This window comes from Temnothorax curvispinosus, unplaced genomic scaffold (assembly GCF_003070985.1).
Source record: "Temnothorax curvispinosus isolate PA1 unplaced genomic scaffold, ASM307098v1 QBEX01004775.1, whole genome shotgun sequence".
NCBI classification, from domain to species: Eukaryota; Metazoa; Arthropoda; class Insecta; order Hymenoptera; family Formicidae; genus Temnothorax; species Temnothorax curvispinosus.
In genome coordinates, this window is record NW_020214555.1 from 780,650 (window position 1) to 806,113 (window position 25,464).

Consider the following 25,464-nt stretch of genomic DNA (forward strand, 5'->3'; position numbering starts at 1 on the left):
GCGCTCGCGGAATCGATGCTACGGTCAATAAATTTTTGTAAATCACAGTTATCGCTTCGTGCTTTCCAGCTGCTCCAGGATACCCAGCTGATATTCTTAATCTGCATGCTTCTGGTGATCGACGTCGTCGTGGTGACCCTGTGGGTGATTCTGGACCCGATGCAACGTCACCTGCAGAATCTTACCCTGGAGATAAGCCCGCAGGATCGGGGAGTGGTGTATCAGCCCCAGGTAAAACCAGCGCGAAACGCACGCGGGACTCGCGTCCGGCTCGTTTCGTCATTTCCAGGCGAGGCTATATAGCCCGAATGTCACGGTTACGCCACAGTAATTATCGTTAACGATCCACGGCCAATTAACTCGTGCCTTTATTTGCCTTTGCACAGGTGGAGGTGTGCCGCTCGCAGCATACGAACGGCTGGTTAAGCGCTCTCTACGTTTACAAAGGTTTATTACTCGTAGTCGGGGTCTACATGGCCTGGGAAACAAGGTGAGCTTAGGGATAAAGACGTTTCCAAGTCCGTGGATATTGCAAAGCAGGCCAGCTCCCCCGATAATAGAGATTAATCTATTGCATACTTCATGCCGCGCGTTTTGATAGCGAGCCAGCTATTAATTTCTCTAATATCTGTATAATTCCCGCAGGAAATGTCGCTTAAATTCTGTTTATCCTTTGATTGATCGTAAGCGGTTTAAATAAAACAGTTCGTCGAGAGACATGTCACATTCCTTCCGTTAGAGTTAAAGTCGGTTGCATCATCGAACAGTACGCCAGTTTGCATGGAGAATATGGAGATATATACGAGCAAATCGCTGATGATTTCAGGCACGTAAAGATTCCAGCCCTAAACGACTCGCAATACATCGGTATGAGCGTGTACTTCGTAGTTATCACGTCGGGCATCGTCGTAGTGCTAGCCAACCTGATGCCCGATCGCGCGACCCTGGCCTTTGTCACGATCACTGCCCTGATTCTGGCCTCGACCACGGCGACCCTGGCTCTCCTCTTCCTGCCCCAACTGGCGAATATCCTGGCGGGGGAGAGGGCCGACCCGGTCGTGCAGAGTCTCGGTCTTAAGATCGAGTGCAACACGCGTAGATTCGTTACCGACGACAGAAGGTGAGTGTGACCGGCGAGAATCGTCTTCGCGACCTAAAACGCGGAAGTGAAGACAACAGAAAATCAAGAGTCGCGGGAGAAAAGACAGTAAAAAGCAATGGTATCGTTCTATAAGTTCTCACTGCGGGAGATAATCGATGAGGCGGATCGACCTCCAAGACGATATCCCTTTATATCTCGTTTACCGGTTAGAATTCCCTCGCGTTCTTTCTACGGATGCTGAGGGAGAACTCGCATTGCGTCGTACGATTTTCTGGCAACAAACATATCCGTTTCGCAAATAAAATGTTTGCGAAATTAAGTGGCGATTGAGTTGCTGCGTTATTTGCTACTGAACGACCCGAGCAAAATGGAAGACTTGGTTTACGTTTCTGTCGCACTAAAACATACATCTTATACGTACTTTTATATCGACAAATTCCTAAACATAGCGTACGATATAAGAACACACATTCATGCCATAAATATGATCTTATATCGCACGTTATATGTTTAGGAATTTATCGATATAAAAGTACGTATGAGATGTGGATTTTAAATGTATGTACGTATAGGATGTTTGCATCTGTGAAAATTGTCTAAATAATTTAAAGTTTGGCATTCCTTTAAAAGCAATAATCGTATTTTGGACAATAGGGAACTGCAATATCGCGTGGAGGTGCAAAACCGAGTTTATCGTCGTGAGATGGCACAGCTGGAACTGGAATTGGCCAGATTAGAGAAGCAATTGGCGCAGGAGCCGGTGGAGCCGTCGCGCACTTCATCAAGCGCCTCGATCCCGCAACGAAATCCAAGTATCGGGGGCGGTTTACCTCTATTGTTGCTCAGTGTCCTGCCGCCGGTTATTCCCCGAGCCAGCTGGCCCTCCGCGGATTCGTCCGGTAAGTGTAAATCGCGGCATCGCGATACGGAGATTCGCCGTGCAAAAACACAATTCTATTCCAGTCTTTACTCGACTAAAACGTTTGGATTTATTTTGAACGCTCAATCTTCGTGACTTCGTTGAATCGATCCTTCTTAAAGTACAGTTAGCTTAAAGTATACAATCGCGACAGCTATTTGTCTAACTGTACCTTAAAAGCTACCGAAACGTCTTTCCGTATTATGTAGAAAGAAGTAACATAATATTGATTGGCCGACAGAGTCAATTCATATACAGGGTGTACCATAAAGACCGGGTCAACTCTTAAGGATAGATTCCTGAGATCATTTAGAGACAAAAATCCTAATGCCAAAATGTCGAGGCTGCTACAGTGTCACGGACGTTGCATGTCAAAACAGTTCTTGCACACTTTACTCAAAACTCAATAGAAATATTTGAAATTATTTACTTTATTTCTTTGTACACTGTTCGCAAGACCGACGAATATCGGGATGACAATTTGGCAGCCTCGACATTTTGGCATTAGGATTTTTGTCTCCAAACGATTTCAGGAATCTACCCTTAAGAGTTGATCCAGTCTTTACGGTACATCCAGCATTCTACAGAACGATAAATTGACCTTTATTATTCTAAACTTGGAAGCTATAAGGTTCGCATTGATTCTATGAAGGACCGAAACCTTCTTCGTCGAAATACATTATTTATTATAAAAAACGTGAAGTTGAAGTTTGCTTGATGTAAATAACGTGAAGGTGCAACTGACAGGTCGAAACGAAAGCACCAAAAGACAGGAATAGACGTGTCAAAACTTGCACGACGAATCGAGCTTTTGCTACCAGGAAAGAAGGAAGGAACCATAAGTATTAATGTTTTTTCTCGCTTCGTCGTTCTCTTTTTCTGTCGATCAGATGTCCGAGGAAGGTGACAGAAATCCCTTTATTGCACGCAAATTGCCTGAAAAACGTTTACTCGCGCTCGCCTGCCTGAGTTGAAGCGTGAGGAAAGAAGTTCGCGAGATTTAGAAGACGTTAATGTAGCAGGAATAAGCGTCTCATTGAAATTCTTTCTCGAGATTTCCCCTTTTTCGTAAATTAGATTTGACGAAGCGATCATCGCTTCCACAGAGAAAAGTAACATATGCATGCGCAAATTTAGTACTCGAAACACTATCGCAGGAATTAGGTGTACAAAAACACATTTCTGAAGCTTTGTACATAACAAGCTTTGTACATAACGCGAAACAAAAACTTAACAAGGCAAAGTAGCAATAGTCAATCCTCTTTAAAATAGAGTTTTAGAAGTATTTAACTTTAGACTCGATCAACAGTCGTACAAGGCCATGTCGAGTAGCTGTAGGTGTTCAATCCCGCAGAGAGAGGAATAAGTCCCTTTCCATTCTCATTTTAACCGATCTATTTTTTTTTTATACAGATCGCATGGACAAAATGCAATAATCACTCGCGATTATTTTATTCGCTCATGTCGTCTCGACGCGCGGGAAACACGTGTGCGCTCGTAATTGATTTTATTTATTTCTAACTGTCGAACGCGCGCGCACGCCCTGACAAAGGGAAACTTTCCTCGAAAACTCGTCGCCTCACTTTGCCATTTGCAGCGCAAATACCTACCGCGCGTTTCCCTCCGTGGAATATCCGCTTTCAACTGTCATGCACATGCATATTTACGCTCCGATAATTCACCGACGGCGACACACCGCGCCGGAGCGCAAGACATGTATCGAGTACCCCGCGTGTTCTCCGCGCGTGTACCAGCAATTATCGTTAGCATCAACTTGACCGTGATCGCGAGAACATCAATTGAGTGTTATTCGCGAGCAAGAGAGCTCGCTGGTCGAAGAGGGTTGATGGGTTTCCGCGGTACGCATATCGATTCTCGTTCCGGGATTTCGCATTACACTCGTGTCTCCAAAATCCCGGAGAGACCTCTCGATAAGTCCAGACAATTCCGCACACGAGTAGGTACGTCGTACGCCGAGTACGAGTACGAGTCTGCACGCCGACTGCACGTTCCACCCCAATATTTCTGAATATCTACCGTGGCCGAATCGAACGAGGTCAAAGGCGCTGCGCGCATCGGTTTATGTGTATGCATGCACACGGGGTGTTCTCTCTCACCACTGAGAATCGCGAATGCTTTGAAAAGTTTCGAAACCGTTTTCTCGGAAAAAGACGATCCAGCGACCCAATTTCGAATATCGCTTCCCTATTTGAATGCAAGTTGGCTATTGATATTAACGCAATTCGCGCTTTAATTATATTATATAAGATTTTTCAGAAAGGATGACTCGTGTTGGGAAAAAAAAGTGTAACCACAATTTTTATTACGGAAATATTAGTTTCTGATCTATCAAGATATTGTCGCGGGAAAAATATATTCTTCGCTAATGATATGAGATACCCATCAGTATACATCCCTGCATTACGTAAATTACATACTGCAATGTGTACATGATATATGACGTACTCGCCACATATCGCAATATGCTCGCGTACTGAAACTCAGATGACGGAAATATTTAGTAATTATCGATCTCAAGTTCCTTCATATGTCAAGGTATCTCTGCACTGTCACTATTTGAAACGAACGAACATATGCCTCGCAAGCTGATTAAAGATGCAAATCTTCGTGCGCTTTCCGCCAACTTTGAATTTACACATAACTTACAATTCGCAATATTATCGGCCTTCTGAATCTCTTTAGTAGATAATTATGACAGATTTCGAATGGTATATATAGTATGTTAGAGAATGTTTCAGCTTGTCGTTCTAAAAATGCACGAGAAAGGAGGCTAGCCAGACACGTCTTAACATTTTACTCTACTACGAGAGACATATATACATATCTTCCCTCCTTCTTCTTCTATTCTAAAGACGATTTTCATCCTGAAGCTGCAGTCGTAATCTGATTAGGACGTTACACGGGATTAAGAAAACACTGATCTCAATATGGAGCAAAAATTTGGAGCAGTTGCGTCGCGACAAATCTGAGATGAACGATTGTCTAGTCAGCGATATTGTATTATTAATGTTCGGAGATCAAGATATAGTATATCTATCGCTCTAAATGAATAACGCAAATCGATTAAAATAGGTATAAAAAAATTTCTGGTTCGTGTTCTCGAAGAATTATCATTCTTTTGGGATAATGAAGGAATAATATTCCCTGTTGCGCGCGCGCGCGGACATTCATTGGATTCATGACTCACTTCCGCATAAATGTCGTCTAAATTCGCACGTGCTTTCGCTTGTGCGAAATGCCGACGGCTAGGCAGAGATCCAGGCTCCAATAATGCGCGTCCATCATAATGATCGCTCGACACATAATGGTGGTTTCGCGTCATGTACGAGTTTGGCCCTTGTTGAAATTAGGCATACGTCGCGGTACCGTAGCATTTAGCAGTCAACCGGATCTGGAGCCGGGCGATCCCAGACAAAGCCTGGCCGACCTTTACAAGCTACACCGTCGCCGGGAGACCGAAGGCCCGAACCGGCTGGGCGTTTTTCAACGACTCTTCAGTCTCTTCGGCAGCAGGCCGAGCAGCAGGAAAACCTCCACAGCGTCGTTCGGCGGTAAGAGAAAGCGTCGGAGAATAAAAGAATAAAGGCACCTTACACCTTAAAGCGATGTGATATAGACACGATTTAACTGTATATGTATATTGCAACGTCAGAAGCGAGTAAATTTCTCTCACAAAGGAACATTTTTACAAAAGCACGTAACAACCAAGGCAGAAAATTTAAAATAAAGGTAAAAAATGAGAGAATTGGGTCCGTTCGCGTATTATATCGAAATAATTTTGCTTTTTGCTCAGTCGTGAAATTTTCACTTGCGAGAAGTAAATGTAAATTATTTAGATTCGATGCACATTGCGGTCTATAATCGTTCGTAAATTGATAGGGAGGAAGAGGGGAAGAGAAGTTATTGCGTATTATATTATATAACATATAACATTGTAGGTTTCGTATTTTGATAAATAAATGTGGTTTATATTTTGCGTTCAGATCTCGCATTTCCTATAATTCATCCGCATATTTAATATGCTGCTTACATTATCTTTATTAGGAGTCGCGTCGGCGCTTCGCGTCCATATGGGCTACATCGCTGGTTTAGTGCCCGGCGCGAAAGCTGCCTCTACTTGCCAGGTGGATGCCCAAGGCACTCACTCGCCTCACACACGATGCGGTTCAGGACCAATAATTAGCATCACTAGCGAGGAAGACCGTAGGTTGAGCCTTGGGTTACGTCGCAAGGAAAGTAGCGAGCCTAAAGTAAATTTCAGCTTACCGCCACGTAAGTGACCTGACCTCGACATATTAAATTTTAATTAAATACACGAATGTATTATGTTTAACATTTTTGCCTTTACAGAAATATATCTAGTGCGTCGCAATTTTACGGCTTCTGTAACTTCATTCATTTATTATATTTTATATTTAATTATACAAAAATATGGTTTTCTCTCTCTCAAAAAAAGAAAGGAAAAAGATACGGTTCTAAATGTCTTTTTTTATTGCGTAATATATCTTGCAATAAATTAATTCAAAAATGTTTTGAAGAGAAAGCTTTTAAATTTGAACACTGCGATGTTGAAAATATTTCAGAGACGAGCACGAGTCAGTCGTCCTCTCGAGAGAAGATACGCGGCTCGCCTCGGTTTCCTCATCGAATTATCCCGGCGAACAGCTTAAGCGCTATCGCACAAGGTACATCGATCACGAGACCGCATCGTTGGCACTCGATGGACGACGCGATGAAACCAAAGGTTACCCAAACAACGTCTCGTGGCTCGTGCAGTCCCAATTCCGACGTATGGACCACGAGCGAGATCAAGGTTTCTTTCGGCGAGTTGGACAGTACTGTCAGAGCCAAGAAACCACCGGACTCCTTAGCCCTGACTACCGCCGCAGACTCGAAGATGAGTCCAGTCGATACGAGACTGGGCAGTGATCTGAGGAAATTGTTCAGAGAGAACGACAGCGAAGAGACAGTTAGTCCCGCCGAACACGAACTGAAGACGACGCGGTCGAGTTCGTCGTCCTCCTCGTCCCCGAAGATAATCGGTGCCACTAGCCATTCCGTACTCTTAAAGAACGATTTCACCCCAGAGACTCGATGCGATACCGTTTCGAACTTCCGTCAAGAATCGAGACCTCGTCCGACGAGCCCAGTGATTTCGGTGGTCGACATGGATAACCGAGGGGAGGAATTGAACGCTGATGCCGACAGTCGTGTCGGTACTTCCTGCGAAAAGAAGCCATCGACTTCTGTAACGTAAAATATTGTGCACGTGATGGTAACAAATTTGTCTAAATGGTATAAAGTTTATTAAAGTTTAAGAGAGAGAGGAAAGATATATCAGGGTGAAAAAACGTTGATTTTTTCGTGTTCCACTCGCAACGCCTAATATTTCAAAGTCCTTCTGAAAGTGGGACAACGATTCTATCGAAATTCCTAATTACCGTAGTCGCTTAGACAATCTAAAACAAATTGAAAATCTCTATTTAGATGTTTCGTGTGATAGACGAAGGAAGATTGTCATGCAGGCGCATGATAAGAGATAATTAAAGCAATTACGGGCGCGTTATTGACTAGGAATTTCGCAACAGAGTCTGTATGCAATATATGAGGATTATACATATAATAACAATAAAATATAGCACATATTAGGTAGTTTTAAATTAATATTTCAAAAACCGGGTAGATCTTTCGATAGTCAATTCACAATTCAACGTTAAATAATGGCAATGTTGTTTATTAATTAACGTTATAATTGATTATTTACTAAGCGTTACACATGATTCAATACTGTGCAGTGGAACGCTATAAAATCGACACTGTCAATGCAATATAGATCACCAAAGACAATATAGACACCCGGCTCAACTTGTCGCGAGAGTTGACTTTATTCGTGCTCAAATCAATAAGCGAAACAGTGTGCGTCATGATCGTGCGGAGACTCCACAAAGTGTCGTACGTGTAAATATATAGGTTTCTTGTTCGCGTAAATGCCCAAATGCGAGGATCATGGACCAATCGCAATGTATAATCTCAAATATGTGTGTTCGCTAGTAACTGTGCCAAAAAAAAAAGAAAAAAGAAAAGCAAATTTTAAGACCCGTAAGAGTATACGTTTGTCTTGAAGGATTATAAAAGGGACCAATGCTTACGATATCCTTCTCAATATTATTTTGTGATGAAATGAGTTCGGTAATCTTGGCCCTAAATGTAAGTTGCATCGTAAAAAAAATATTGTTTTCGAAAGTACTTACATTAAAGTTTTATCTTGCGCGATAACACGATCAACAAGAATAATGGAGATCAAAAAGGGGAACTTTAGTATCACTTTAAAATACTTGATTTATAATCGATAACATATTCATTGGCTATTTGAAAATAGAATACTTTTGCAACTATAAAACTCTAAGTATTTCAGAGAAGACAAACTGTAAATACCCTTACGGGACTGCAATCAAAGTGTTCAGTGCCCCAAACCTTGTCTCTAGTACCTGCGCTCATGTGCAATGAAATATATATCTGCTCGAAGTAAAAGCGATTTAAAATAAGAATGCCATGTTTTGTTTGTAACATGCGTGAACGTACCGATATTTTCATGCCACCGAGTATTAAACGTATAAACGTATAAATATGTAGATAAGGCAAATGGTGAGGAGACATATTTCTGCGAAAAGGTTTCCTTCCGAAGTCTTGCTATCCGACTGGTTTAACTCGGATATCTCGATGTGTCAATCAATAAAAAACTTTATCGATTAAGCAATAATCAGCATTGTCTGTGCAAATAAGAGAATGATGTAATAAAGAACTCTATATATATATGTATATATATATATATTCTATCCATTTTTGTTTTATTATATGAATATTGATATCTATCCCACAATTCTTCAATAAAAGATGATTTGTGATACTCAATTAATGTAGGATTCTTTTATTCTCACATGCCGTAAGTCAGAATATATAACTAGTAAAGTAATACAATACAAAAAGACATTAAACCCGTTACACAAAATAACTATTTACATTTTCTTAATTTTCTTATATTTTGAATACTTACATGTATTAAACACGAGCTATTATAATAATTTAATTCCGAGTCATTCAAACTAAAATTTACAGAAATTATTAATATAAAATATATTTGAAAAATATATACCTTATTTACAATAAATATTTTTCAAATATAAATTGTATTAATTTTACAAACATTAATATGTATCGTCTAATATAGTAAAAGTAGGTAAAATATATTATATTTTACCTATCTATTATATGAATATATTATATTTTACCTATTAAATGAATTTTTTAACATATAATTTTTAAGTAACATGTAATAAAAATGTAATTTTTACAGGAAAAAAAAGATCAATTTAAATATCAGGTTTCTTACTGTTTATCAGACTTACTATTATCTAATTCTATTGACGTTTTGCTCGCATCATTACATGCTAACGAATAATAAATCATTTTCTACCTGTCCGCCTAAATAGTATTACATAAGAAAGTAATATATTACAAGGTAAACGTAGTAGAAAAAAAAGGAGATCTAATGATTCACTGATGCAATATTTAGGAATAACAATGAAGAGTTGAACGCGCAAATGTACAGAAACGAGCGTATAAGTAAGATTGATGAATCTATTATATTACAACACTGCCTTCTTCCGTACGTCTTTCCTTTATACGTTTCATCTTCTGTAGCTATATCGCCGCCTGAAACAATCAACGTACAATTTTAGCGGTGAAATCAATAACTTTTGACAAGTGCGAGTAAATTTAATTACTTACATTAATTTTTTCTAGGATTGTTTCTGCTGGTTTGTCCGGTTTCGCAGCCTCTTTCGAATCGTTTTTGGTAATATTTGGCTTATCATCCTGCATAACGGTCTTTTTCTCCAGGGCGTTTCTCGCTTCTATCCTCTTACGATTCAGGAAAGCCATGCCATGCACCCTCAGATGCTTGTCTACCGCAGCTTTATCTTCAAAAACTGCCATACAGACGTAGCATTGATTAGCCACCGTCGTTCTCTCTCCCGTTTGCGAGTCACTGTCGTCAGGGGCATAAGAGGGGTTTTGATTCATGTAACTGATAGGATCTTCTATACCGTGGAGAGCTTTAAGATGCATCTGCAAGCTAGGAGCGGCCATAAAGTTCTCGCCGCATTCCAGGCATATCAGGTAACGGCCCTTCAATCGGTGATTGGCAGCGATATGCTCTCTTAAATCGGGCATATCGGTGCACTGTTCACCGCATTTCTTGCATACGAAATTACCCTCGGCGTCTCTATAATTATCCTCCGCTGTCTCCTGTATCAAGCATAATCCTGGCAGATTCACATCCTTCATTTCTACATCTCTACGCTTCCTTTGAGTCCATCGACGCTTTCTTTTGGTTACAAATAAAGCGCTGTCCGATTTTCGCTTCTTGCTATTTATAAATTTTGTATAACCACTGTTAATAAAGTCGGGCGACATCCGTGATAATCGAGGAGTGATTACCGCTACTCTGTACTCTGAATGCTTTTCACGAAAGTGTGTCTGTACCACGAAGCGAGAAGTATTAATCCGTTCGTTGCATAAGTGGCAGAGGTAATCAATACCTTCTTCGTTTTGTGTATCTGTTCCTAAAGCGATACGCATTTGTGACTTATTGGTTACTCTTCGAACAAAAGACTTCTTCGCTCTTGGTTTTCTTGGCCGGCTAATGGCCGGCTTATTTTCCAGCTTATTTTCCAGCTTATTTTCCGGCTCATTTTCTAGCTCATTGACTTCTACAGGTTCAAGTAAATGCTGCGGCATCCTGGCAAGTGGAGGAGGTTTTGGTAAGGATGCCATGTAACTTGCGTTTTCATCTTTCATCTCTATATCGCTCATCTCCGCGAATTGCTCTGATTCACATATTGTCCTCAAGTCAACTATTTTTATACGGCTATCTGTGCTTCTTTCGAATGTGGAATTCGGAACTTTTTTGCTCAATATAATTGGCGAATCTACACGAACATCAACTGTGTCTACTAATAAAGGCTTTTCAGACTGGCATACAACATTCATTGTCAATTCGTTGTTATCTTTATCAGGCTCTTTTATCTTTGCTGTCTCTTCGTTGCTATTAGGCTTGTCATCATCTAATTCCATTGCTGTTTCCTCGTATGAGAAAGGATTTTCGTCTTTAGTTTCAATCATTTCAATAACTTGAAGAGATGAAGAATTAGATTGTTCTTTCGTTTCAGTGGAAAATTTCGTAACTGCTTCCTTAGAGTTGGATGATTTTGAATCATTTGTCGCTCCATCCTCTATCCACCCTCTAATGCTGATTATTCGTGGCAATAATTCTCTTCTTTCATTGATATCTGTAGACCATGCATATTCCGTACCCTCCGAGCCATGTTCGAATATTTCTGAACTGATAGTTCGAGTATTCACAATTTTAGGAACCATGGTACCATCGGTGTCTTTGTCACTTTCAGGTGTTCCTGAAAATTGTTGCAAAGAGTTTTTCTTTTTAAATTTTAAATATTCTGTACCAAAAATGTGGATAAATGCTTCTTTACTAAGGATTTTTGACATGGTTTCTACATGATTACTTCGTATATGATTGTTCAGTAACACCGACACATGTTTGTTATCTGTAGTTATCAAATGGCAAAAACGACATTTGAACCATATTAATTTTCGAATTCCAGGGTACTTCTCCAAGTATGTCATGTAATTCTCGCAACGTAAGATTACATTGCTTAGTTTACATATTACTAATCGTATTGGATTCTTCTCCGTTTTAGACGGATGTGTCCTTTTGCAATGTTGTACATACTCATTATATGAGAGAAATACTCGGGAACAATCTTCGCAGCCGACCTTCGTTTTGCTGTGCATAATAACAAAATGTCTAGTAATCGACTCTAAATCCCTAAAACCATCTATTTCACAAATTTTACAGTTAAATACTTGTTTTTTCCATGTATGAAAGCAAACAGTCCATGTGTGAACTTCTAAAGATATAGCAGACTCAAATACAGCATGACAATCTGGACAACTGTATGGTTTGCTCTTCTTAATTTTATGAAAGTTTTGATGCGCGATAAACTGTCCCATGGTTCCTTGGTAAGATAAACACATGTGACAAACTCTTTTATAACAAGAACAATACGCTTTGTCATTCTTAGGTAATTTTGAAAATCCAGCTATATATGATTTAGGTTTCAAAAGTCTATTGCATATTGGACATTTATGTACTGGATCAACCTTCGTTTCCCATAGGTTTAATATCACGTCATTGCTTTGCTTCTCCCGTACTTCCCGATCATATTTATTGAAACATTCGTTTAATATGCATTGCAGCGTATTGACAGCTCTTAACTTCTCCATAAAAACTTCCTCCGTTATAAAGTCCAAAACTTGTCGCATTTCTTTAACAACACATAGCAAATGATCGAGCCGTTCTTTCAATTCCAAACTATTCATTTGATAAAACTCATCAAACATTTCTCGTCTATATTTTATTATTACATCACACACATCTCGGAAACTTTCTTTTTGAATGCGACTAACTTCTTTTATGTCCATATAAAGATCTCCATTGTCCTCCTTAATTAATGATATTGTTTCCAATAAATAATTTTGGGTCGAATGCAGAGCAGATATCGAATTTAAATGCGGAGGTACTTTCTGTAATTTTGGCAGAATTGGCCGTAATTGGCTTGAAAGTTTCTTAACGTGCAATTCGCAACTGGAACTGCTGGATAATTCAGAAGGAGATGGAGAAGGTGTTAAAGGTTTTGGCAGAATTGGCCGTAATTGGCTTGAAGGTTTCTTAATGTGCAATTCGCAACTGGAACTGCTGGATAATTCAGAAGGAGATGGAGAAGGTGTTAAAAGAGAAATATTGTTGTGAAGTGAAGCCGTTTGCTCCATGCCAACATTTTCGATTTCGTTAGAATTAGTGAGCGTTAATCTTGACTTTGAAGTGTTATGTTCGGATATTGGTTGTTTTGTAGCTTTCGTGACATTTCTCACAATTGATAAATTAGAACTTTTTGAAGCCTTTATAATATTTCTTGTACTTTTCAAGAGATACCTTATTCCATTTCTTACTATAATTTGTTCAGTGACTTCTTGTTCCTTGACATTGGAATCGCGCATCTTCTGCGTTGACGTATTGGAATTTGTACCGCTGCTATTTATCGAGATGCTTGAATTTGTTTTGGTAGCCGTCTCACTTGCGTCATGGGCGATGACATTACGTGAATCCTGTCCAATGACAATCAATTTCTTGTTGGAAATAAGATGAGGTGAAAGTTGACTAATTATTGATGCAATATTCTTTGGATCTTGCAGAGTTAGTACCTTGGAATTACTATTTGTTTTTGTTGTCTGAAGATTTTGCTCTAAATTAGTTGTAGTTATTACACTTTTCTTAGCAAGAAATGGAATACTAACTTTAATTGGATTATCTGAAATTTTACGAACGCCAGTTTTACTGTGGTTATTCGCTGTAGTTTTCTTTACAAAAGGTTGAACTGTATTATATTGTTGTACATGACCTTTCAACGATTGTTCAATGATAAGATTTTTATTAGAACCGTTATCGCCAGCTTTTGCAGTAATAGCGTTTTCATGAATCATGTCTGTATCGTGTAAATTGTGTTCTTTATTCTTTGTTTTATTATTCATTCCGGCTGTATTAGCTAAGTGACAATTTTTTACCTCCTGTGATGTCACTTGTTTTTGTTGTGTATAATTCACTGGTATTTCTGGTTCAAAATATTGCGAAGTAGGGCCGCAATCTACAAAAGTAATATCAGTGTGTGTACATGGATTATCTTCATTCTCCAAGACATTCTTGTCTGAGATTATATTAGCAGAATAGTTATTTGTATCATTATTAATCAAACTATCATCAATAAATTCAATGTCCAAAGGGCTTTTGCTAACATTAGATGAACTGTAATCCATATTTGTTGTTGATGTATCGTAAGTTTCAAATAATTGTCGGCCCTCATAACTGTTGACAACTGCATTTATTATATCGTCATCACTTTTGCCATTAACCAGCTTCCACCAGTTATCTTGTAAATTATACAGCTCTAACCAATCTATAATATGTGTGCGTAATATGAATGCCCATTCCATAAGTGCTTCGCATAATATTTCAAATTCAGTAGACCAATCACTATTGCTCATGTTAGTAGGTAGAGGCAATAACATTAAATCACCCATATTTACTCTACTTAATTTATGCATTTTCAAATGCTCGACGAATTGGCACTGATTGTAGAATACTCTTACAGCCCCCAGCTTCAGACTCTTATTTATACCTTTTGCTCGAAAATACGCGCGTTTATCACTATTTATTTTTGTGCATGTAGAACATTTTATATTCGCAGTACGTGTCTGAGTGTGAGTACATACTGTTTCGAAACATTCGTGACACCAAAGCCCTAAGATCCAACTGTGCCGTGCGTTGTGATCTTCAAAACTGCTTTGAAAACGAAAACTGAAACAAGAATCACCACTTACAGGCGTTACAGTTATATAACAGGATAAATCATAAACTTCTGTCGCATCTTAATGCGATTGTTAAAATGCTCTATTACAAACTCACCAATCTTTGCAGTGTTTGCACACGTATAACGGACCAGATTCCACAATCTCTTCGCTCAAGGATGCTGGCGGCTCTGTTGGCATGTAAGGCAAACAATGCCTGCCAAACACAATATTTTGTATAGCTTGGTGATACTCTTCTCCCCATCTATTGTCAATTCTGCGATTCTTATGCACTTTTGGTCCAATGCGTTGGGATCTCGAACTAAAACGATCCTAAAAACAAATTGCCGATCTTGGAGATAAAAGATATTAAATATCATCGTTCTGTTGGGATGCAGTTTTGAATAATTCAATGTTGCGATTGGCCTAGCCGATATTTTCGCAATGTCACTACATGCACAAGATACTAGAATAGGCTTCCTCCTACATATCCATTATCTCTATTAATCAACACCATGAATGCACAATACAAGTTTTCCATTCGTGGAGTTTAAAGCCAACTTGTTCCCTGCATATACTTAATACTTTACCATGGATATTTATTACGGCATCTCTGTCACATTATATAAAATTTAATAAAATGAATCAACACATTGTTGCAAATCACATATAGCTGTACATCTTTCAGCCATGATGTGCCTTGAATCGCTGGCACTCTGTCGGTAAAATCGCGCACGATAGGAGCTGCCATAGTGGACAGTTATTGAAACAATCTACACTCTTTTGACGCAACTCACGCAACGATTTAGCGTTAATCAAACCGCAATCATTTCACTAATATCAACTCATTAATGTCAATCGCGTGGCGTGATAACTTTTACATTGTAATAGCATGATAAAATATATAGCTCAGTACCATTGGTTTCACAGGATAATGTAATCACTGAGGATTTTTTCTGATGGTGTTACTGACTGTAACTACAAACTGCACGGCATCCCGAATTGAGATGACTCCAGCCAGATGAAAGACCATCCAATATAAAGATCCTGAAATTTATATTTGAGAATATCAGATATGCGTTTCTCACAAAACTGCAATCACAGTTGGATGCATGTGTTTTGATAAATCAATAAATCACGATGCTAGCAGTATATGTTGCTATGAGTATGATCAATTATGCTTAAATATTCTTTATTTTTGTAGAGTCCGTCATGCAGTGGCACACTACGTGCACGTATTAACCAAGATAAAGAATTGTTATAGCTGTAAGGAAGCTGTAGACCTTCTATCCATGTAGAAATATATACCTGCTATCCATATATATTTGTATATATTTATTATATATGTATAATAATCTAAAACACATGCACATGCATCCATCTGCGAAAAAACTAAGAATTATCTTCAAGATATATATATATATATATATATATATATATATATATATATTGTATCTGAATGGCAAGAAGACAGAAACTTTTGGAAACTAAAAACACTTATGGACCTGTAATGATATTCTCTTTCCTTAGATAACAAATTGTCCCAACAGCGACTTTCTCTTGCTGTGAAATCGCATGAAATCACCTGAAACAAAATAGATAACGTTTTATTCGAGTTATTTGTACTCCACAGTATAAATATGCGTTGTAACAGTGTGAGAGATAAGTTTCAATGAAAGGTGAGTGATAGTCATGTCCACATGTGCAAGAAGCTAAGATTATTGTTATTGGAACCCGACATAATATCTCTATCAAAGTTCAGTTTATATCTTATAATTAGATCGCAGTAAGGTATTATTATGAGACACAATTAATTGAATTAATACCGTTTCACACAAGATTCCTGACTTCCTGCTTCCTGAGAGCTTGCAGCTGCGTCTAACCTCATAACAATCACTACTAGAGTGCGCTAGTCTCGAAAAATAACGTACCGCGATCGTGAAGTACATACGTGCGTGGTGCAGATAGGTGCGGACTAAAGAGGCGAAACTTGAGGCATTCCAGATATGATAATATCCAGATTGTGTATTTCTTACAGAAACTATTAAAATTACGCTGACAAAAATATGTATCAAATATCGCCATGCGCACACGCGACGCATGTTCGATTATCGTCACAAAAAATGAGTGCAATCTTAAGACTCATTGTCAGTCACAATGAGAAAAATAAGGAATAAGATAAAGGAATAAGGAATGTCGCATCTCACTTCAGTATACGTACATTAAAGTGAAATGGAACATGCCTTATTCCTTTATCTTATTCCTTATTTTTCTCATTGTGACTGAGCCCTTACCTTATTTGATAATTACTACGTTTACGCGAGCATTACTTCTGTAGTAACTTACGATAATTCACTCGTTTACGCGGAGGAAATTATTGTAAGTTACTACAAAATTCCGTTTACGTGAAGGAAAATCCTGTTTACTTGAAGGAATTATCGTAAGTTACTATATACAGAAACAACGCTCGCGTAAACGTAATAATTGTTATATAATTGACAATTAATTGTTTAATTGGACGAATGCATGATATACAACCACCATATATACATCCTCGACGTTTCGACGTACAAATGTTGACAAACAAACATAAAACCATCGGGGTGACTTTGGCGCGTTTGCCAGTTTTCCTAATTCCTATTTGCCCACGTAATCCTGCTAATTGATCCTTTCATTTTTTCAATTCAGGACGAAGTAACAAAGAAAAAGAGGATTTCTCAAATTCTAATTATCTCCCATTAAACATCAGGAAGATATTTTTTATCAGAAATTTTAAGGCACGTTTTACGGTCCAAGATTATGGATGGAGATTCCATAGAAAATCACGAAAATCTTTATTCTTAGGATTCTTCCCTCCTCATGATCACCGTCTATCTTCGCAGAAATCGCCGATTTCGGACACTTTTGTCGTACTATATTCGTCTTCCCGTCTAAAGAATAATGTTAGCGCTTGTGGCTCGTCAGCAGTAGAGACTCTCTGATCAAAAAGCCTGGTCAGAACAAAAGGGTCCGATATTTTTCTTCAAAATCCTATGCGAGAGAGAGAAATATGTCTATCTCACTCTGCAGTGACGCTGCAACCTGCAAATAACGTGTCAAAAATCGATAAATTTCGTAGATATTTGTTTCTGACAAATAAGTAATAATGGTTGTATGCGCGACAGTTTACTGCAATAATTCATTAATAAAAAATACATTATGGGAGTATTTCTCTCTCCAAGAGATTTACGTCGAGTCCAATGGGTATAAGAAAATATTAATTTACTTTATAATAATAAGATTATGATATATAGTCCCTGCATGGCTATATTATTAGACGCACCTTAATTTTTTACAATTTATTGACTTTCCAGCATTAATTGTGATACCGCTCATCTATTATTGTTATAATTTATAATCTATCTCTATCAAATTATGTTAAGGACCTTGTTCTGTAGACATAGTCATTTTATGATGTATTTTACTTGAACGGTAACAGTGATAGTAAACAAGTATGACTCTGCGCCAGTCGCATTGTTTATGTTTATAATAATAAAAGCAGATGTGTTTTAAAAGTGTGTTATTGAAATTTAGTTTTATCTGTTTGCGATATATTCCTTGTAGACTAACAGTAACTAAATATTAAAAACATGTGTATTTTTTGACTGCCTAAATAATTGATAAAAATAAATAAATACATGATTATATTGATTATCAAATCTGTGTGTTTTAATATTCACCATTGTTCAAAGATATTATGTTTTTTAGGCATGAATAAAATATAAATTAGCAACTTTTTTCTCCTTTCAATCTGAAATCTGTTAAAAGATTAAGGTGCGTCTATTAATATGACCAGGGACTGTACGTGAAATTATTTATTATTCATATGGAATTGATTATATTTATATGGAAAAAATTTTTTCTTTTTTCTGCATATAAGAAATTATTATAGAGAAACTGTATCATTTGATAATATTTAGGCAAATTAAATAATAATAATAGGAATTAAATTTTAAAAAGTTTTTTAAAATGCTAATTTATTATGTTTGACAAAAATAGAAATTTCAGAAAACTGGCGCGAATTGAAGGAAAATGGTGAAGCAACCAATCAGAGGTTTTAGAGGGTCTCAAGTCAGCTGAGTCAGCTGCGTCACTTGCGACGGCAGAGTTTATGGCCGAGAAAACTCCGTGATCGCGCGGAGGTCCATAATTTGTCGTGATCGTCAGTGATCGTCGGTTGCGCAACTGCGAAAAATGCCGTTTTACCAATTCAACTCGTTCACCGGCAGGCTGAAGCCGTCCACCAATCTTCAGCCGCTCTACCCCATCGTAAGTGAGGATATGTGCGGTCCGTGTTTCGCACGTCAAAATTTCTGACTGCTCGGTCTCGGCATGTCTCCGGCCCCAGGATATCGCTGATCGGCATTTCACATTACTTCCATAGAATCACAGGTGCCTCGTACCTTTTTTCCCCTGAGTGCTGGCCACGCGCTCGAGATCGACCGTCAATTATTCGTTATCAGGTCTGATTATCGAACGTAGAACGTAAAGGAACAATTCGGCCATGTCGAGTACCTGCGTTCATGTAATATCTTTATCAGATCCTCTTATGACACAATATGCTATAATTATGTTGATCAGTATAATGGATAAGGTGTACACCTCAAGTCAGTCTATCATACGTTAATTGTAATTGTTAATATTTTGGAAACGGAATGATTGGCACACATATAGATAGATTGACACATATAGACAGAGTTTGGTCTATATTCTATAAATATATTTTTATCTATACACTAGATACAGATCTATACACTAGATATATTGATTGATTGAATGAATGAATGATCTTAGATGTAATATATTGATAGTTTTACTCAATGCATATGCTTATGCAGTGAGCAATAAGTTTTTTATATTGTTTCAGTCTCCTCTTCCTTTACAGAAGTCAGAGCCAGTGATTTACGACAGCATCAAAACCAAACCGGTGACGGTTACGCCCAAGGCGAGCTATTGCACCGACAAACCACCCACCCTCGATCCGAAATTGTGGGCAAAGTACAAGCACTTCCAGGCAAGTATACGTAACGATAATTTTCAGCTACAATTAAATTTCGAACGTAGATTTCCTTTACATTTTCTCTTGCTTGCAGGCTGCGCTAGACAAGCCGGTATACTTGGCTGGTGGCAAAAAGGATAAGATGCTATTCGCATTCACAGTTGCATACGTCGGTGTTTGTACGCTACAATCACTCGTGTTTATCGCAAAGGAATGCTTGAATATTATCTAAATAGAATAAGTGGATGTTATGTAGATAATAAATTGTATAGACTTCTGGTATTGCGATTCTGTATTGACATTACAAATGTTAATACTGGAAAGTAAGGAAAAGTAATTATATTAAATTTAAAAAATGCATTCTTTTTTTTAATTAATATACCCCCATCACCTTTCCGAGCATACGAGATTACGAGTAAATTTTGTGTAAGAGGAAACTTGTGTTTTGATATGTGCAAACATTGAATTTGCGCAGCTTGAGAAATGCACGGTGTACTAACGCCCTCTCGACTGCTCTCGACAAATCGTAAAGGTTATGTTTCCGTGTGTATCGTCTGCTAGCACTGGCTAGCAGAGGCAAGAGGCATATTAGCATTAGCGTTTGACAGCTCGTTAAAGTCAGTCCGTCATGTCTCACAATTTAGTATAAAATCGTAACAATCGCTCTACGTCGCGCCATGGAGGAACAAAGCAAACCAACTATGGTGTTCCATCCGATTATTTCCTCCATACAGAAAATTGCGCTGTACGAGACGAAATCCGTGAGTTCGACATTCTAACTTCTTTCCGATTTACTCCAAGACCATTCATCACCGTATTTACGCATTTACAGCGATTCTATCTAATGGGATCCAACAATACACTGACGCGTTTCCGAGTTCTGAAAATCGACAGGATGGAACCGCGGGAGTTGGTTGTGGTGGACGACAAGAGGGAGTACACTCAGGACGAGATAAAAGATCTCGTCAACATGATCGATATGGGTAACCGGACACGTGCGGGACAGCGTAATAACGTGGGTGGTGTTGCACGTGTCGTATCTGCTTTTGGGATTGTTGGTAAGGTCATTACGCCACATGTTTTTCAGCGATGCACATTGATAAACATGGAATTATTAGTAACAGCACGCATACGGCATAAGCTTTCACAGTATATATGTATTAAACATAGAGTTACTTATGTAATCGTACATATTTTTATTTAAATGGTTATCTATGGCATGCGCACTCTTTTCTTTTTCTTTCTATTATTCTATATTATTTGATAAAGATGTTGAAGCTTAGGCTCCTCAGTGTTTCAAGCTTCTCTCGTCCATGGTATAATTATTTAACTTTCCTACATATATCATATACATAAGACTTGTTACTCTATTACTAATATCATTTATACCACCATATCAGATACTAAAAGCATCTCATCGGAATTATTTTTAATTGCGTTATACGAAACTTAGCTTACCTACATTTGCTTGCTAATAAAGGCAACAATAGTAAAGAACCTGCACCTAGTTCGGGTATATCAGAGGAGCCTGAGCAACAAGAATTACAAAAACCACTGCACAAACCGACACAAACTAAATTCACCTGGAAGAGTATGTGGCAGAGAGACACTTTCCCCAGGCTAGTGCCAGCTTTTGCTCTCCTTGGTAAGGCATAACGAGCTTTTTATTGACAAAGCCAAAGGTAGACGTATATAATTATCGCAAACGGAATAACTTTGTTACATAAAGAGAAAATTAGCTTTAGGTACGTTAGTTGCTTGTTAAGTATAGAAATAATAGGTGAAATTTCAATTGGTAGATATTTTGAGCATTAGTTTTAGAAGACTATGTGACAAAACATTGGTAGATAATATTATACAGAGTTATTCAGTTAATAAATCGATATTTGATAGGCCATGCAATCGATCAGAATAATAAACACTATATGATTAACAGAATTAATATTCGCAATCAGACATCATGGTATATCATGGTATGTACATATCCTCCCTCATGCATGGTGATATTTTCTTTTATATAGATATATATTATATTTCTTACATATGTGTGATGTAATTAGACTAAATGCATGGATATTACATACCACGCAGAAACAACGGACGCTATGTATTTAAAAAAATTAGTAGTGCTTAGGATTGTGTATAAAATATGCAAGTTATCAATGTTCAACTTTTTTTTTACAATTATTTAGAAACATAGTGAAAATATAAAGTATATCTTATAATAGATATAATATATAATTAACAATAATAATAGTGATAAGTTGTAGACATGTTTTAGAAAAGAATATTTGCTGCAGGGTTTATACGTTTTTTGGAGGGATATTACATAATCCTAGTTACGAAACGTCGCCGAGTTGCAGTTATTGGTCATCATACAATATATAAAATAGAAGATACGTCAATGATATACATACCAAATGACATTATACGAATCTTCCATCCTGACGAACAGAGATATGTAAAGATGTTTCAAAGTATTGATCTCAGCAGTAACTTCTACTTCAGTTATTCATACGATATATCACATACTTTTCAAAGTAACATGGCACCGCCGACGTGTATTAAATCTGATGTTCCCACTGATATGCCTGCAAGCCAAAAGGAATCTGAAGAATCAGATGAATCTGAAGATTTTTTTAACATGTGGGCATTTAGAAAAGATTGGCAGAATGAATGGTACGTATCTTGATGCTGAATTTATGTCTCATTATGTATATAACTTAATTAAGGAAACTTGAAAGTATATATATTTAATAATATATGAAATTTATTTACAGTAAAGGTGAGAAATATATGGATTACGGTATACGTAGCAATCCACAACGTCGTTTTGTGTGGAATTCTCACCTTTTGAAGCCTGTAGAAAAAGATTTGCATCCTGAATGGATATTGTATGTGATACACGGCTTTATTGGTCAGTCAAATGTGAGCATCTTTGGGAGATCTATGTATGTCACCGTTATTGCCCGAAGAAGTAACAAATATGCGGGAACACGGTTTTTGAAACGCGGTGCAAATTTCGACGTATGTCCAGATGCATTTATAATTGTATTTATAATATTTCTCGTAGATATTTTAACTAATCAATGATTATATGAATATAGGGAGATGTCGCGAACGAAGTAGAAACAGAACAAATCGTTCATGATTCTGGCGTAAGTTCTTTAAGTAAAGGACGTTTCAGTTCTTTTGTACAAATGCGCGGATCAGTGCCCGCACATTGGAGTCAGGATGTTAGTAAAATGGTTCCAAAACCGACTATAATTTGTGATTTGTCCGATCCTTATGTAGAAACAGCAGGTATTGATATACAAATATTAATAAATTGATTTTATTCTGATTGTAAGATATATAATATAAAATTCTTATCCATTTAAAAAATTCTTATCCATTTAAAATATTTTTAGGAGCCCATTTTAATCAACTATTGAAAAGATATGGATCACCAATAATTATATTAAACTTAGTAAAAAAACGGGAGAAAAAGAAACATGAAAGTACATTAAGCGAAGAATTAAGTATGGCTGTGAAATACTTGAATCAATTCCTACCTCCGGAGCATCACATTCAATATATAAGCTTTGATATGGCACGTATGAGTAAAAGGTAAGTTTATATTAACATTAAAATATACGAAATGTTACAATTTTATTCTAATTTTTTGTCTTTTTTACAGAAAAAAGGTGAACGTTATGGGACGATTAGCAAACATTGCTTACAATGCTGTATTAAAGACTGGTATTTATCAGTCACAAAATCCTTATTACAATCAGAGAAATCTATTCTCACCACAAAACAATAATATGAGAAAACTTCACAAGACAAATTCAAGCTCGACTTTATCATCTAATTTAAACGACACCAAAAGCTCTTTTAATACTTCAATTAAAATGGATTATAACAGGCAAACAAATTCCATACATGGTTCCGATTCAAATACAGAAATCAATAAAACAAATGAATTAAATCAAATCCAAAACAAAGTGAGGGAATGTTTTGCTAAGAGAGGAACTGTGCAAACTGGAATCATCAGAACAAATTGTGTAGATTGTTTAGATCGAACTAATACAGCTCAGTTTGCAATAGGAAAATGTGCTTTAGGGTTTCAGTTGTGTGCTTTGGGTGTACTAGAATCTCCTAAACTCGAATTTGATTCTGATTGCGTGAGGATGTTAGAAGAATTGTACGAGGATCATGGGGATACTTTAGCCTTGCAATATGGTGGTTCGCAACTAGTTCACAGAATTAAGACATATAGGTAGATTGAACGTTATTACATTTAAACGTGGCAATAATATAATTTTGATTATACGAAACTATTGTCATTTAGAAAAACTGCTCCATGGACAAGTCAGGGCAACGATATCATGCAAACTTTAAGCAGATATTACAGCAATACGTTTAGTGACCAAGAAAAACAGCACACGATTAATTTATTTCTGGGTAAATAAACATGTATCTGTCTAATCTTTACAAAACAATCTATAATTATCGCTTAATTAATGTGCGTATATCTTAGGATTGTTCATACCTGAAGAAGGTAAGCCTCCAATATGGGAAATACTAACGGATTATTATCTCCATCATCTACCTGCTTGTCACTACTCGCGTAAAAGAAGACTTCTGACGCAATGGTGGGATAAAAGTGTATTGAAATGTCTTCCTTATGCACTTGACGAAGTAACCAAATCCTGTTCAGAAATGATACAAGTGCAAAATTCAATAGAAGAAATGATCGATGTTTATTATGATTATCATAGGTAGTGTCACTTATTTCATAATTATACATATTATTATTCATGTCATCAACTTGTTTTACGAATAATGCCACAAATATTTTAGGCCGTATGAATTGTCTTTACTATCTGAGGTATATGCATATAAAATAAGCCACTCCGTTAGAGATTTTATGCCACACTTTACCACCTGCTATAGTCCATTTGCTGTTCGTGTACGACCAGGTAGACGGAGAGAGGAAGCAGGTAGTAAAAATTTAAATATGAAAAATCCATCTATGACTGGTCAGAGCAGTACGAGTAGTACAACGTCCAGCGCAAGGTACATATAACATTTAATTATCAATCTTATTCTTTGAAGTTAATTTTATAAATAGAAATTTATATTTATAATTAACTTTAATTAATGTTATCAATTATATGTTGCAGCTCAAGCGAGGATTCAAGTTCAGATGAAGATGAAAGCCATCAACAAATGGATGATTCTCAATTAATAACGTCTAAGGACAGTTCGGAATTAATATCATTCGAATCATTGTTTCCTTCCATGAAAGAAGTATATGGCACAGAACCAGAATATCCAAAACGGAATGATATTATTCTGTATAAAAAGTAACACAATCATTGTCTTTTTTATAAATATGAAAAATGTTTTATATATTTCAATATTTTCCTTCTTTCAGATTTGTTCTAATAGGGCGCAATGCAACATATCCCATAGATCATACTAAATTGCGTTCAAAATTAATTCAACAAGCATTTGAATCTGCAGCTGCTGTAATTACGCTACCTAGTGTTAAAGACGCAAGCATAAGCATATACGAGCAATATGTGAAAAGAGCCATAGTATGTAAATGTTGTTGCATATAATTAAAATATTGTATAACTTTGTACATATTCATGAATAATTTTACAGGTAGGTGGCATGATACCAAATCCAAACGATATGAATTTATATGAGGCTTACGCTGGTCAGTATAAACTGCTCATGAAACCAGCATGCTCTGGATAAGACAAAGTTAATTTCACGTTTTATAAATGGAACTTATTGTACATATCATATTGTAAATACTGAATATTGTTAATGTTATGTTAGCTTAATGTCAATTTTGTATATGCAATTGTTAATAACTTAGATTTATTTAATGCTCATTATATGCAA

The 25,464-nt window shown here is 37.1% G+C and overlaps 4 protein-coding genes across 15 annotated transcripts in view; 3 read left to right on the forward strand and 1 right to left on the reverse strand.

Annotated features, from left to right (window-relative positions):
* The window catches only part of LOC112454048, a 68,318-nt gene extending 59,451 nt beyond the window's left edge, over positions 1 to 8,867 (forward strand). Inside the window, exons 13-19 of one of the 5 annotated variants that reach the window (XM_025015229.1) lie at positions 70 to 231; positions 387 to 490; positions 827 to 1,120; positions 1,757 to 2,001; positions 5,393 to 5,593; positions 6,087 to 6,314; positions 6,626 to 8,867. In XM_025015229.1, the coding sequence (XP_024870997.1) occupies positions 70 to 231; positions 387 to 490; positions 827 to 1,120; positions 1,757 to 2,001; positions 5,393 to 5,593; positions 6,087 to 6,314; positions 6,626 to 7,299 (1,908 nt within the window). In that variant the 3' untranslated portion in view covers positions 7,300 to 8,867. Of the gene's footprint in view, positions 1 to 69; positions 232 to 386; positions 491 to 826; positions 1,121 to 1,756; positions 2,002 to 2,911; positions 5,594 to 6,086; positions 6,315 to 6,625 lie in introns of those variants that run through there. The other 4 variants (XM_025015230.1, XM_025015231.1, XM_025015232.1 and 1 more) reach the window with 4 other exon arrangements.
* Positions 8,868 to 9,285: 418 nt separating this feature from the next.
* On the reverse strand, positions 9,286 to 16,675 carry LOC112454042. 3 transcript variants are annotated; one of them, XM_025015220.1, is made up of 7 exons: positions 16,352 to 16,675; positions 16,031 to 16,110; positions 15,442 to 15,572; positions 14,644 to 14,858; positions 12,858 to 14,535; positions 9,831 to 12,755; positions 9,286 to 9,755 (listed from the first exon to the last, which is right to left on the reverse strand). In XM_025015220.1, the coding sequence occupies exons 3-7, from the start codon at positions 15,442 to 15,444 to the stop codon at positions 9,744 to 9,746; spliced, it is 4,833 nt and encodes a 1,610-aa protein (XP_024870988.1). In that variant the 5' UTR covers positions 15,445 to 15,572; positions 16,031 to 16,110; positions 16,352 to 16,675; the 3' UTR covers positions 9,286 to 9,743. The 3 variants fall into 3 exon arrangements, with proteins under 3 accessions (XP_024870988.1, XP_024870987.1, XP_024870986.1); XM_025015218.1 differs by having other exon boundaries at positions 9,287 to 9,755; positions 9,831 to 14,535; positions 16,352 to 16,674; XM_025015219.1 differs by lacking the exons at positions 15,442 to 15,572; positions 16,031 to 16,110; positions 16,352 to 16,675 and adding an exon at positions 15,116 to 15,409 and having other exon boundaries at positions 9,831 to 14,535.
* A 1,984-nt stretch (positions 16,676 to 18,659) lies between these two features.
* LOC112454043 lies at positions 18,660 to 19,923 on the forward strand. Of its 2 annotated transcripts, none has more exons than XM_025015221.1 (3): positions 18,660 to 18,833; positions 19,432 to 19,578; positions 19,658 to 19,923. In XM_025015221.1, the coding sequence occupies exons 1-3, from the start codon at positions 18,759 to 18,761 to the stop codon at positions 19,793 to 19,795; spliced, it is 360 nt and encodes a 119-aa protein (XP_024870989.1). In that variant the 5' UTR covers positions 18,660 to 18,758; the 3' UTR covers positions 19,796 to 19,923. The 2 variants fall into 2 exon arrangements, with proteins under 2 accessions (XP_024870989.1, XP_024870990.1); XM_025015222.1 differs by having other exon boundaries at positions 19,450 to 19,578.
* A 168-nt stretch (positions 19,924 to 20,091) lies between these two features.
* On the forward strand, positions 20,092 to 25,449 carry LOC112454018 (polyphosphoinositide phosphatase). 5 transcript variants are annotated; one of them, XM_025015165.1, is made up of 14 exons: positions 20,092 to 20,324; positions 20,396 to 20,621; positions 21,044 to 21,208; positions 21,864 to 22,242; positions 22,344 to 22,590; positions 22,671 to 22,866; positions 22,974 to 23,172; positions 23,243 to 23,824; positions 23,897 to 24,009; positions 24,086 to 24,326; positions 24,409 to 24,624; positions 24,732 to 24,905; positions 24,986 to 25,148; positions 25,219 to 25,449. In XM_025015165.1, exons 1-14 carry the CDS (start codon positions 20,241 to 20,243, stop codon positions 25,312 to 25,314), a joined length of 3,081 nt encoding a protein of 1,026 aa, XP_024870933.1. In that variant the 5' UTR covers positions 20,092 to 20,240; the 3' UTR covers positions 25,315 to 25,449. The 5 variants fall into 5 exon arrangements, with proteins under 5 accessions (XP_024870933.1, XP_024870934.1, XP_024870932.1 ...); XM_025015164.1 differs by having other exon boundaries at positions 20,241 to 20,324; positions 24,732 to 24,914; XM_025015166.1 differs by lacking the exon at positions 21,044 to 21,208 and having other exon boundaries at positions 20,094 to 20,324; positions 24,732 to 24,914.
* Positions 25,450 to 25,464: the final 15 nt, after the last annotated feature.